Source organism: Dromaius novaehollandiae, chromosome 1 (assembly GCF_036370855.1).
Source record: "Dromaius novaehollandiae isolate bDroNov1 chromosome 1, bDroNov1.hap1, whole genome shotgun sequence".
NCBI lineage: Eukaryota > Metazoa > Chordata > Aves > Casuariiformes > Dromaiidae > Dromaius > Dromaius novaehollandiae.
This window is the reverse complement of record NC_088098.1, coordinates 196,706,017-196,719,197: the sequence shown is the minus strand read 5'-3', so window position 1 is coordinate 196,719,197 and position 13,181 is coordinate 196,706,017. Positions and strand designations below refer to the sequence as shown.

Below are 13,181 nucleotides of genomic sequence, written 5' to 3'. Positions count from 1 at the left end.
TTTGCTTCTGATTGCTGCTGAATTGTCGTTTTGCACCTTCCACAGTGCATTCCTGGCCAGGATGACCTGGATCTCGATTCAGGCACTTGTGATTGACAAGTAACAGCGGCAGGTTCACACTGCTGGAAGTTTGAATTTCAGTAAGCCGTTTTAAAGGCCAAGAATAAACTCTTGGCTACGCTATTCGACATTACCAAACGCAATTCCGTATGGACAGTGAGCTCGTCACTGCACGGCACGACGCATCCCTCAGGACCTGAGAAGGACACTTAACTCCTCTCATCGCTCCCCCTTCAGCCCCGCCATCAGCCCTCGCGCTACGCCCGTCCCGCAGCGCGGGCCCGGGGCGCTGCTCCCCCTTTCACCGCACGCGCAACCGCCGCCATCGGCCGTCGGCCGGCGACCGTTGAGCCGGACCGCTGCAGACCCGCGGCCGGGGCCGCTCGCGCGCAGGCGCGGGCGCGGGCCCGGGCACAGGCACAGGCGCGGGCGCGGGCGCGGGCTGCCTGGTGCTGCTCCGCTCAGGCGCGGGGCGGGCAGCCCCGGGAAGGCCCCGCAGTTAAGGAAGGCCGCGGCACCGCCTCTCTCTTTTTGGCCCGAGCCGCCATTTTGTAGACACGCGGGGGAGCCGCGCCGAGCGCCGCTCGCTGCCCTCAGGTGCTTCGGCGGCCCCGGGCGGCGGCGAGAGGGCGGGCGGCGGGGCGGGAGCCGCGCGGCAGCGGCTGGCGGCGGCGGGGGCGTCGCGCGGGCTGAGCTGAAGGAGCGGGGAGGCCGCGGCCTGCAGGCCGCGATGCGGGCCGGGCCGGAGGGCTGCCGCGGCGGGGGGAGCGGGGCCGCCGGGCCGAGGCGCCGCCACCGCCGCGTGGCGGGGTCCGCCAGGAGCGGGCGGCGCTGGGTGCCGCGGCGGCGTGGCAGCTTCGCGGGGCGGGGGCGGCGGGCGGTACGCGAGGCCGGAGCGGCCCCGGGGGCTGCTGCCGTGTGTGGAGCACAGCTTGGAGGTAAAGAGCTGCTACGCTCAGAGCACAGACGCGGGGCTGATCATGTTAGATGCAGCAGCGTTTGAGAAACTTGGTGAGGGAGATCTTGCCTTTGGGAAGATAGGCTGGGGGGGCTGGGCTTTACCCAGGCTGGAGCAGAGACAGTTTGGGGGTCACCCAGCAGCAGCCCCCAGTGCCAGTGCTGACGATATCGAGGAGACAGAGCCAGGCCTTGACAGGGTCACGTGACAGGAGGACAAGCAAGAGGCATAAACTGGATCGAGAGAGAGTGAGGCCGAATATAAGGAAGAACTTTTTCACCTTGGGCAATGTCAGGCCTTGGAACAGGTTGCCTAGGGAGGCTGCACAATCTCTCCATCCTTGAAGACTTTTAAGACCTGATGGGATAAAGCCCGGAGCAAAAGTCCCGGTTTGATCTCATAGTTGGCCCTGCTTTGAGGAGGAGGTTGGTCTAGATGACTTTCTAAGGTCTTTTCTAACCTGAATTATCCAGTGGTTCTATACAAATTTTGAACTTTTTTTTTCTATGAGTGTCTGAAGTAATAGCATTGTTTGGCCTGGTCCTGCAATTCAGAATGCTATTGTTCTTAGTAGGCTTAAAGGCTGATTTTTCTAAAATGTCTGAAGTTGTTATTGGTCAGATTTTTAGTGAATGAGCCAGTAATTGAATAATTTGCCTTAATTTTCAGAGTAATCAGCCAAAATGACGAACACAAAGGGAAAGAGGAGGGGGACACGTTATATGTTTTCAAGGCCATTTCGCAAGCATGGTAAGTACATCTTGTAATAAGTGCACTGCTTTAAGTTACTAACCTCTTCTGCTGGATGTCAGCTATCCTTAGGTAGCATTTGGAAAATAATGGCTTATAACAAAGGATATCTAACTACTTAGACCAAAAAAAATGAGAACAAAATACAAGTAAACTTCAGTAGCAGGTCTTATACCTTATGTATTAGTATTCTGATTTCTTAACAGTAGTAAGAATACTAATTCTGTCATCCCTTCAAAATGAATTTGAAGGGGGAAGTGAGAATGCTTCAAAATAGTCATATATACTTGAAGCATACAATTTGTCGCCTCTTAGCAGTCGGTGGTGATAAAAACTATTCACAATGAAGAAGTAGTAAATAGTTGGAGCTAATGATTGTCTTCAGCATTAGGAGAGAGATTGAAGCTGTAAGTGTTCCTGAGTTAGCTGTGTGTTTTGTGGAGTTTTTTTAATCATTTGGTAGTGTGTGAAGAGAGAGTTATTGGGGGAAAAAATGGCTGGAGTTCTCAGTTTTACTTATCTTTAATTTAAACTTGAATTTTTTTTAATGAAATGCTGTCTCATGTGTGATCTACCCTATTTTAATTTTTTTTAGTGAAATTGTAAGCCTGATAATTATCCAAATTTGTATCTCTTAACAGGAGTTGTCCCTTTGGCCACCTACATGCGCATCTATAAGAAGGGCGATATTGTTGATATCAAGGTACTGTCTGCAGTGCAGTGTAATCACTTTCAGTTCCTGGTTTCTTGATGTTGCCTTTTATGTTATTCGTATCGTGTTTCGACAGAAGTACGTGCTACTCAACTTTTGAAATGATACTGGAATAAAAGTGGTGCTGAAACAAGAGTAACACTTCAGTGTCACATATATTGTTGTTTGCGCAATATATACATTATATTATGCTCTGGTACTATATGTTCAGCTGAACAAATCGAGTGAAGAATGCTGTATCAAGTACTTGTGCTACTATATGATGCCTATTAGCACTGTCTTCACAGTCAAACCAGCTGTCATTCTGATTCGCGTCTGTTATTTCAAAGAGTCAGTCTATGGTATGGTAGGAATTGCTAAAATAAGTGTGTACAGAAGCTATATTTAAACTAGAAACCAAGAAATACATGTGAGAATAGAGCATATATGATACTATAGAAAAATAAGTGCAGTGTTTTTTCCAATTCCATGGTGTTTCTTACAACTGGTCGTTTAAAATCAACTATACTTTCAAAATTAGGTTGTACTGAATCTTAGTGTTTAGATGAGGAATCCTATTTTGAAGCCTTTAGTTTCATTTGAAAAGCCACATTTTCATGACAGTTGCCTGAAGTCTGGTGTGTGGGGGTGTGGTGTGTGGCGTGTGTGTCTTTACTTTTGGAGAACTACCCTGCTCAAGAATTGACACTTCTTGACATTCTGGAGCTTGATGATGATTGTCTCCTATGATTGCTTCACTAAAAGTAAAATGATCAAATCATTTCACCGGCACTGAAAGCAACCAGAATTGTCATAGAATTTGGTAGTCTTCAGATATAAAATACGTTGTTACGAATTTAAAAGTATGAATAAGATAGGAATATTTTTAAATCAGTCGCAAGTAGACTTGTGGTTTCATTAATTTCCAAAATAAAAGTTTGCAATGTTGCTTCTATTTTTTTCCCCGAATTAAAGCTTACACTTCATTCTTGTTTTAACTCTTAACAGGGTATGGGTACTGTTCAACAAGGTATGCCTCACAAGTGTTACCATGGCAAGACTGGAAGGGTATATAATGTTACTCAGCATGCTGTGGGCATTATCGTAAACAAGAAGGTTAAGTAAGTAATGCAGTTCTGTTCATTGAAACTTTTATATTCAGAGAAGTTGGTCTGTAATGGCGCCCTCCTTTCACTTTACCAGTTTGACATTTTTTGTCTTGATTGGTCATTCAAGGTGGGTAAAGTATGTATCCTTTTATAACCCAAGCAAATGGTGGTCATTTGTCTTGGATCCTGTCAGAGGAAACAATTCTGATTCTTCTGGGCAGCACTTAAAGCAACATTACTTAATAGAGATTTTCAGCCAGCTATCACATTTATACTGAGAACTATTTTAAATAGTACCTTGAAGCTGTGTTCAGCTGTGTTTTGTACTGTTTAGTCAGAAAAGGACATATTCTTTTTTCTCCCAGAACTGGAGTGAGTGCAGTAGTAATAGATATGACTAGCCTTCTGTATGCTGCTAGGTTAGAATTACTTGTTCTCCAGAGTCTGTCATCATGTCTTCATCTGTCAGCGTATTGTCATGTATTAGTATGCTTTCAGTTACATAAATTATATATCATTTGCATGCAGTCTGTCACATCTGCAACATGTATTCTGAATGATTGCTGTTAAAAGCAAAATGATCTATAATTGAGCTTATGAAGTTACTTATGTCATGGTCATAAAACTGCCTTTGAGATGGCCTTTTTTGTAAGTGCAATAGGTTAAAACCTGCTTTCTTTTCTTAGGGGCAAGATTCTTGCCAAGAGGATTAATGTGCGTATTGAGCATATTAAACATTCAAAGAGCAGAGACAGCTTCCTGCAGCGTGTGAAGGAGAATGAAAGGAAGAAAAAGGAAGCAAAAGAAAAAGGCATTTGGGTTCAGCTGAAACGTCAGGTAATGTTTTTATTGTAGTTGATACATTGTTGATTCAGTTAACCAGGAAAAACATACTTGAACCAGATCAATTGACAAAAATGTTTTCTTCCAGAACAACAGAGTTATGCTATAAAATCAACTCTTTCTGTCTCCTTTCTGAAAGAAAATACGTTAATGAAGCTGCTTACAGCATTCTGAAAAATCCAGGTCTATGACACAATCTGTCAGAGTTGTCTACCACCCTAACTTGTGTTCACTTCCCCCGCAGCCCCTTTTTTTTAACTTCACTTTTTTTTAAATAGGGTGCCAGCATGCAGTGTATCTGCATCTGAGGTGTGATTTCTAGGGGGTTACTAATCTTCAGTAGAGTCTTTAATTGATTGCAGAAGCTCTGTTGTTGTTGGATTGAGTGAATTTAGCTGCAATAGATTCTGTTCTGAAAAGAATGAATAGCTAAATGGTAGAGAGAAGAAAATGATTCTTCCTTCTGGAACTTGCAGTGTAGATAACTTCATGTTAACTTGGATTAATAAATTGCAGAGAGTAAAGCCTAGATTTCTTCATTCAGTGATGAAAGTCAGGTACGTTTTCTAACAAATAATTTTAGTCTTACTGCTAGCCTTTGAAGCAAACTTTAAAGAGACTAGGAATGATAAAATTGCTATATAAGTTTATATAATAGTGCATTAAATGTCAAAATTAAATTTAGCGCAAGATTTGCTTTGAGTGTCAGTTCTGTGAGTTCTCTTTTGTTTGCAGCCTGCTCCACCAAGGGAAGCACACTTTGTGAGGACCAACGGCAAGGAGCCAGAGCTGCTGGAGCCAATTCCCTATGAATTCATGGCATAATGTATGTTTAAAAAAATAAATTAAAAATCTGTTTTTGGACAAGTGTATGTGGTTGCAGCTGACTTCTTTCAATTATTTTTGGAACAGATGCTTCAGAAAACCTGCACTTCCTTTTATTGAAGATTACTTAATTGCCTTGCCTTGGATGGTGCTGGGTCACTAGATAATCTGCAACTTTTGCTTATCAGTTTAGTCATTTATGTAGACTGTAAATCTTGAGGACACTGAAATTTGCTAATGCTCAATGATGATCATCCTTCTTTGATTACCTGATGAGGTAATGTGAGAGGACATGGAATATTTCACCGGCGAACTGAGAGCATATAGCAAGACTCCTACAGTGTCATTTGAAGATTTATTTTTTTAATGGGAATAGAGATAACAGGCTTCAAATCTCACTTATTATAAGCCTTTGATTAAAGGGCCTCAGATTAATACCAAAGAACACTTGGTCCACAGCTGCAGAAAACTGCCTTTTTGAAAAATGGCTGTGGGCACACATCAGTGTTTCATCACTGTAAGCCCTAAAAGAGGGATCCCCAGGCCAAGAAACATCCTTAGGAAAAAGTAGTAGTTTAGAAACAAGTCTCTTAATGCCAAAGAGCGGCAGTTTTGAACTTTATTTTTATTGTTGTGATCAGCCTGCATAGCTGAATACTTGAATTTTGTGTGGAAAAGATGATTGGATGTCTGAATCTAAATACCTACCTGGATGCTCTAATGCATTCTTCCCACCTCATTGATTCTATTTTAATACATCACAAAAAGGAAAATACCATAGGAAACTGAACCCAGTGCTACCTGCCTAGTGTTTAATCAGAAGAACATCTTTAGCTAACTCTACTTACTGACCAATACTATGGTTTTTTTCTTTTTCTTTTTTTTGAGTTATGTTTGAAATTGTGTAAAGGTTGCTAAAGAAACTGCTGAAGGTTACTTGCTCAGTCACCTTTGAAGATATGTAAGCTGAATCTTAACTCTTAGGAATGTAAAAGATCATCCATATCCAAGGTGTGATGTAGGGCACTGCTTACCTACCTCAAGTAAGTGATGCCAAAGTAATGTCTACATGTACAGGGTGTAAAACACTAAAGAAGCTAGTCACCTCAAGCACTTTGTAGGTATTGACTATTGAAAATTCCATATAAATGAAAGGATTAAGCCCTGTTTATAGTTATCTGATATTGAATTGTGGGTGCTCCCATTCTCATGGAATGTAGTTTTTGGATGTAGAAATTGTTCTCTGGCTTGGCCTGAAATTTAAGGGTGAAAGGCTTTGAGCACCAGAGGTTCATAGTCACAGTGAGCAGGTACTGCATTTGATGTTTCTCCAGACTCCCATCTCAGAAGATGGAGCAGGCAGTATAGTTGGAATGACTTTGAAACTGCCTTGAAGAAGATGGGGCAAAGCATACCCATTAACAGGCTGGTATGTGATATTAGTGACAGTTCTTGAATTTTGGCATCATATGTATTAGATGTAGGGTGTACCACAGTTCTGAAGCAAGGCTGATGAATATATCTTAAATGAATGAGCCACAGCACTGAAAGTTAAGATCAGGTGGGGTTTTCTTGGAACAGCTCAATGTGTATACTAATGCATAGACCTTTATCAGCTGCTTTGGCTTGTAAGCTTTCTCAGCAAATTCAAATAAATAATTGACTTGCAAGATAAGCCTCATTTTCATTTAGGCTTGGCTTGTTGAGTTAAGTGGGAGGCTTTTGTGGGGAATGATCTCTGGTATTCTGTTCTCTGCTCATGCGTGCCTGTGTAAGTTGCTTTGGTTCTATATGTTTTGTACTTTTCTGTCAAGATAAAAGTGGTTTGGCCCTAGAATCATGATAAAATGGTTAACAGTAACTTGAGTAAGTGGTGGGTTGTTGAAAATAAATGCAAAAGTCTAGAACTAAAAATTCTGGAGAAGCACAGAAATGCTGTGCATAGCAACAATTTTCCATGTAATTGGTTTCTGTTTTGAAGGTCACTATGCAGACAGTAGAAGCTCATATGCACATATTTGGAAGCTGTGTGTTGGCTGGGAGGAGAAGGAGGAAATTCTTTCCTTGGTTAGGATTCCCAGAAATGACTGAAAATGAAATTGGGTTTGTGTGACAAGAAAATTATCTTTTTAAGGTTTCTTAATGTCTGAAAAATACAAATTGATGAAAGATTTAACCTGTCATAAGTTTATAGACATTACCTTGTAGTTACACTCAGTGCACTGGTGCTCTTCCTGATAACCTCAGAGGTTTGCTATTGAAGCTTGCTTCCCATGTGCTTAGCTATCTTGTTTTTGCACAGTCCTGACAAAAGAGGGAGATCTAGGAATTGAGAAGTTGCTTGAAATCTGCCTGTTAGGATATCTTCAGTCACAGAGCTAGTTTCTAAATTGATGTGCATTGTTCTTTATGTAAGACGATTTTAAATATATACAGACCTTGCTGAATATTGGGGGGTGGGGGGGCAGCAGGACATGGGCAGGTATTCTGTAGTTCAGCACCTGTGCCTCTCTGGGCATGTGAAGCATTTTTCCTTAGTGGTTCAACATACTCTGTATGGGGTATTGCACATTAGACCCATAAAAGAGTTGTGGCTGTAGTCAATACTCTGCTGTCCTACTTTGAGGCGGTGCCTAGCAGGCAAAAACTTGTAGCTAGCATGCCAGCTATGTGCTAGGTGTTTCTTCTGTCTTCATATTGTTACAGAATTGGATTGTTTCGCTCCCTGATACTTTGCATTGTGACAAACTGTTGTGTTTAAAGCTATAGGTGTCCCATATATTTAGGCACACCCTGAGGGCTACTGGAATTCAAGAATCTCTAGTTTAACGGCCAGTCTCTCAAAAATGTTGTTACTCTATGTTACTTGTCTTTTAGGCTGCCTTCTAGTACATGCACTTCATAATACCTGAGCTGGTGGTCAGGTTCCTGCTCTACATCACAGGGGGAGAGTGAAGAGCTTATGAGTAGGATTAACTCAACTTCAGTGAACTGATGGAAAAGACTAAAATGACAGCTGTGATTTAAGCCTGACTCTGTTGGGGATTTACTGTCGGGTAGATAGTGTCAAAATTGCATAGATAAATCCCTGTTCTTAGAATCCTAGAGGTAGCAGTGATATTCCTTTTTGCCCAATACTCTGTGTGTTTTGTAAGCAGTGCAGCTCCAAATCTCCCAATGGCTTACAGTTATATATGCACACATCCCAAAGAATGCTTAGCTGCTGGGCTGTGGCACATTGGGCTGGTTTTTTTTCCCCCTCCTCTAACCCTTTTGCTGATGCTATTGTGCTGTTGAGGCAAACTTAAATATTTGGTAAGACAAGGACAGAGCAAATGACTGCAGGTGGCTTGGCAGCTTTGTTCCTAGGCCAGGCCCTTGCAGAAGAGAGATTTGATTAAAAAGTTCTCCCATGTCCTATCTGAATATGCCCACTGGGGAGGAAATAAGAGAGCTTTTTCTCTGGCTTTCTTGGGTGGGTGGATCTAGAGGCATGATGGATGTGATCTGAGAACATCTAGTAGATTGCAGCTGGTAGGCATTTGGTGAAATTTCTTCTGGTAATCTGGTGATAATGGCAGGACTTCGTGTATATGTCCAGTGATAGTTCTTTATGGGGCTTTCTTTTGAGCTGTTTGTCAGCTTCAGCCTCTTTAGCATATCACTTGCACCAACGTCAGAGTTTTTCTGAGGGCTGTGTAGTCAGTATTAGTGTGTGCTAATTCTGTGTGTGACCAGGAAGGATCAAAAAGAGCAAAAAGCACTGGGGAAGAGAAACCATGTCTCTATGCAGACTGCAGGCTGAGGATGCCAGCAGGAAGCAGATGAAGCAAGAAAGCCTGAGTGGGGTGAGAAATGTGCAGGGACACTCCCATCCCCATTGCTGGGGGGAGGCAGATAAGCAGCTGACACAAAGACATTCTTTCTTAATCTTCCTGTTGTATTTATCACATAAGGGAAAAAGATCTTGAGGTTTCCTTCCTTGTCCTTCTCTGCCCAATTCTGGACTTGACATTTTCATGACCCTCATGATCAAAGGGACAGCTGGCCATCCCAGGCACAGGTACCATGCTGTGGGGTGTCCTGACAGGTTGCAGAGCATGCCAAGAGCTGCGCATACAGCTGCCAAAGAAAGTGATCCTTTCTGTTCCAGCCCAGGTAGATCAGCTCAGCAGGGCGCAGTGGGTTTCTCTGGTTGAGGGATTGTAGAGAAAGAACAGTGGTTAAACTGGACCTGGGCTTGTCACTGTCTAGGCAGCAGCTTCTGGCTGGGATGCAGGTAGTGCCTCCCACAGTGTAGGAAGACATACTACTGCAAATGATTTTCCCCCTTGCTTGGAAAAGAGTACCAGCATCCCCCTTGATTCAGAGGGTGGTGGTATGGAAGACACAAATCATTTCATGTGAGACCTGCTTAAATGTCTGTGAATCTATCTGTGGAGATGCTGCCAAGGCCTGGGTAGGAATCAAGTTTTCGCTCTTGGGGTTTACATAGTCATAACCATCCTGGGTTAGGCACTGAGTAGGAACATGGCTTCCATCAGCAGCACCCATACAGGTCAGGAACCCAAAGAGTGCAAACATCTGGGTAATGTTGCTGATGTCTTAATTCACACTATTTGGATGATGGCCTTGGAGGCCTCAGTCACCATTTTCCCCATGCCCATCCCAAACTGATTGGTCATTGACCATCAAGAATCGGGTAATTTAAGGCTCCTCAGGGATAACAGCTGCACTCCTGTACATGGGCTTTTGCTCCTGAAATTTCATAGGAGTGTGGTGCAGCTGTACCAGCTCACAGCAAAGGCCTCACTAGTGTGCCTGCACATAAGGGAGCTTTGCACCTGCTGCTGGTTATCCCACATCCTAAGGATGATATGGCCTGCTAACCTTGAACCTAGAGCTTCTAGTGGACTGTAGCAACAGCTAGGACTCCCAGGAAAACACGGTGCACATCTTGTTTCTTAGAGAAAAGGGGACTTGGAGGCTCTCCGTGTGTCCTTCCCAAATGGCTACTCCAGCCACAGGGGATTAGTCCCCTACCCACTCCTCCAAAAGTACCTAGTGTTGAATGTTACCAGAACTTGGAACAGGGAGGTGATCAGGCAGCCAGACTCTGGTGTCAGAGGGAACACAAGTGGGACTAAATCTTGTTTCTGTGAGAGAGGCCTCATATAGATGATAGGGATGGTGGCATGTGCAGTCTGCAAGGGATGGGCAGAAGTACAGCTTGATGCTTCCAAGCGGGACCTGGAGTTGAGAAAGCAAAGGCTTCTTGGGATAACTTTGAACTTCTTGGGGAGTTTGGCTCCACAGGATGGCAACTGATCTAATCTGAAGTAAAGCCTCTGAACCACATGTGTGAGGAACCTCAGCTCCAACTGCTTCAACCTCCTGATCTGGACCATTGCACCAAAGTAGTTGATGTAGACGCAGCCCATTCCTCCCTGGAAATGAATTCCCTCACAGTGTTTCCTACCCAGTCAGATGCTAGTCATCTCTGAGCAGGACACCACTGGCTTTCCTTGGGGTGTGGGAGAGTGGTGGTGGGGGATGTTCTAAGCAGCAGACAAAGCAGCATGAGCATTACAGCTTCCCAGAAACAGGATGAGCTCCTCAAGTTTTGGGGATAGTGTTGATTAATACTGCTACTTTCACAACTCAGCAGCTGCCAATCATCTGCCTGGAATGGACTCATTTTAATAATGTTCTTTCAAGAGCACAATGAATGTACTCTGATAGCTCTTTTGTAAAGAAAAGCATAAAAATAGCTTGTGTTTGTGCCGTGTGCAAGGCCAAAGACAAGTGATGGTGCATGACAATGGGAGCAGATGACAATAGCATTAACCTCTGGGAACCAAAAGCTTTTAGTGATAAAAGAGAAATCTTGATTACAAAAGAAAAAGGACTCACTGGCATGATGGGAAGTTTTGAAGTAGAAATTTTAGAAACAATCAGTTTGCAAGGTTAAAAATGGCCTTGATACTCTAGGGGTTCTTAAGCACTGAAGTAATACAAATAGTAAACAGCACTTATTCCACAATGTTTTTCCTAGGCACTACTGTAACTGCTGTTAATTAGCTTGGTGTTAACTACTCTGAGATATGTGGGACCCTTCACTACCAAGTAAAGTGGAGTCTTTATCAGGTAGAAAATTTATGGGGTTCCTGAGGCATACGGGGAAAAACTCCTTTAAATGGAGCAGAACAGTTCTCTTTGGGCAGATGTTGGCTCTTTGGTGGGTGCAGAGCCTGAGCTGTGCCTCTCTGATCTGCTGATGAACTTTGCACCTGTAGGAAGTGGAGAATGGTCCTCCCTCCCAGTCTTGATCTAGCGGCACTGAGGATTTGCTTCTCGGGAGCATCTTCCTATGCTCTAGTAGACCAGAGCTGGCAACCATATTCCAGTGTCCAGTGGCTCAGAGCCTGTGTCACTGGGACTGAGGCCTTTCCCAAGATGTGCGTATTGGATAGGGTATCTGAACTCTTGCGTGAACACAAGGAGAAAGGAGGGAGGACAAGGGAAAATAAGGAAGAAACATGACCTGTTGTCAGTACGTGCATCTTCCGAGAGCTGTAGCAAAGGCTCCCCTGGAAGGGGAGTAACGCAGCTCTCTGTAGGCACCAGCCTGTTCCCCATTTGGGTGACCTGGCAGGGCTCCCCTGACCCATGGAGCAGCAGTCTGTTCCCCTCTGCTCGTCCTTGCTTAGAGGCCAGGACTGTGAGAAGTGCTTGTTTGTAGCCCAGCTGCTGTCAAGGTTCAAGTCAGCTGCCTGCATGCAGGTGTCCAGCACCTTTTTGGGTGCCCTGGGACATCTGAACTGGGCAGGTGGGACACAGCAGCTCCAGGAGACCCATGCAGCCTGGCAGCAGGGGCCCACTCAGTACAGCCTGGGTGGCTGTCAGCAGCTAAATTTAACCAGCTAACCTGAGCCCCTCTTCTTCACAGCAAGGGAGTGAAAATGCCTGGAAACAGCCAGCTGCAAGTCTGGGCCAAGGGTGGAGAAGAAGGAAAGTGAATTTAAGCCCCGTCTTGGCAGCTTGATGCCCCCCATGCAGCCCCTGAGTGCCCCCGTGCCAGGTCTGCGCAGCCCGGCTGGCATGGAGCTGGCTTCCCCGTGACACTGGACCATGAAACTACAAACCCTCCCTGGGATTTAGACGCTAATTGGCCCTTCTGGTCAAGCTCCTTTCAAATACCATGTTACTGAAATCTTCCATGTTATTTCCCACTAGCTTGCGTTGTCTCTGTGACAATATTAAAAAGACAGCCCTTTAACGAATTATTTGATCTTGGAAACGCTTACGTGCTTGCAAAGCAGTGTGCTGCAGCAGCAATTTTACTGAAGCCAAGGCAACGGTTCACACAAAAAGATTTAAGCGTAAACACAACTGTTTGCAGGTTTGAGGCTTCAACTGCTAAATTAGGAAATTAAGCCCTCAGGATGGAGCACCTTTCTTTTCTGAAACTTTGTTTCACATTAAAAACCAAAAGGGGCCTAATTCAAACCTCAAGGCCAAGTGGACCACTCCAAATCCAAGGCTGGCTTTTGCCTGGTGTGCAAGCCCAGATTTCAACAACAGCAACAGAGGAATGTATCCATATGTGACAAACAAAATAGTCTGAGATACAACCATTTCCCCCTCTTCTCCTTTTGCGACTGAAGAAACTCGCTGTGGGGAGAACGAGGAAAGCAGGTGCTTGTTCCTGGTGGCGGTGTGCGATGTGGCCTCACTCCCGGCTTCTTTTTTCGGCATTGTGGGTGAACTGAAACTTTCTGTGCTGTGAATCTGCATATGTACAATTCTTTATAAAATTTATAATTTATAAATTTTAAAATTTATAATAAATTTATAAATAATAAAATAATAATTTATGTATAAATTTCATTAATGATACATAATAATTTATAAATGTATAATATTTATAAAACACAAGCAATGA

General features: G+C 43.9%; 1 protein-coding gene and 2 non-coding genes across 5 annotated transcripts; all 3 read left to right on the top strand.

The window, feature by feature from the left end:
* The first annotated feature begins 498 nt into the window (after positions 1–498).
* Positions 499–13,126, top strand: RPL21 (ribosomal protein L21). 3 transcript variants are annotated; one of them, XR_010387301.1, is made up of 8 exons: positions 499–657; positions 1,688–1,768; positions 2,410–2,471; positions 3,468–3,580; positions 4,255–4,405; positions 5,147–5,237; positions 5,324–11,383; positions 12,186–13,126. XR_010387301.1 is itself a non-coding variant. In XM_064504988.1 (7 exons), exons 2-6 carry the CDS (start codon positions 1,702–1,704, stop codon positions 5,234–5,236), a joined length of 483 nt encoding a protein of 160 aa, XP_064361058.1. In that variant the 5' UTR covers positions 499–657; positions 1,688–1,701; the 3' UTR covers position 5,237; positions 12,186–13,126. The 3 variants fall into 3 exon arrangements, 2 of the variants coding, with proteins under 2 accessions (XP_064361058.1, XP_064361057.1); XM_064504988.1 differs by lacking the exon at positions 5,324–11,383; XM_064504987.1 differs by lacking the exons at positions 5,324–11,383; positions 12,186–13,126 and having other exon boundaries at positions 5,147–5,283.
* On the top strand, positions 3,184–3,260 carry LOC112988426 (small nucleolar RNA SNORD102). The gene has a single exon (XR_003260534.1). It is a non-coding gene; the product is annotated as a small nucleolar RNA SNORD102 (small nucleolar RNA).
* Positions 3,641–3,772, top strand: LOC112988428 (small nucleolar RNA SNORA27). The gene has a single exon (XR_003260535.1). It is a non-coding gene; the product is annotated as a small nucleolar RNA SNORA27 (small nucleolar RNA).
* Positions 13,127–13,181: the final 55 nt, after the last annotated feature.

Bases quoted from the DNA above. Each gene is read 5' to 3' on its own strand.
- RPL21 (XM_064504988.1), top strand. From the start codon at position 1,702: ATGACGAACACAAAGGGAAAGAGGAGGGGGACACGTTATATGTTTTCA. The intron at 1,769-2,409 runs GTAAGTACATCT...ATCTCTTAACAG, and splicing joins AAGGCCATTTCGCAAGCATG to GAGTTGTCCCTTTGGCCACC. The intron at 4,406-5,146 runs GTAATGTTTTTA...TTTTGTTTGCAG, and splicing joins GGGTTCAGCTGAAACGTCAG to CCTGCTCCACCAAGGGAAGC.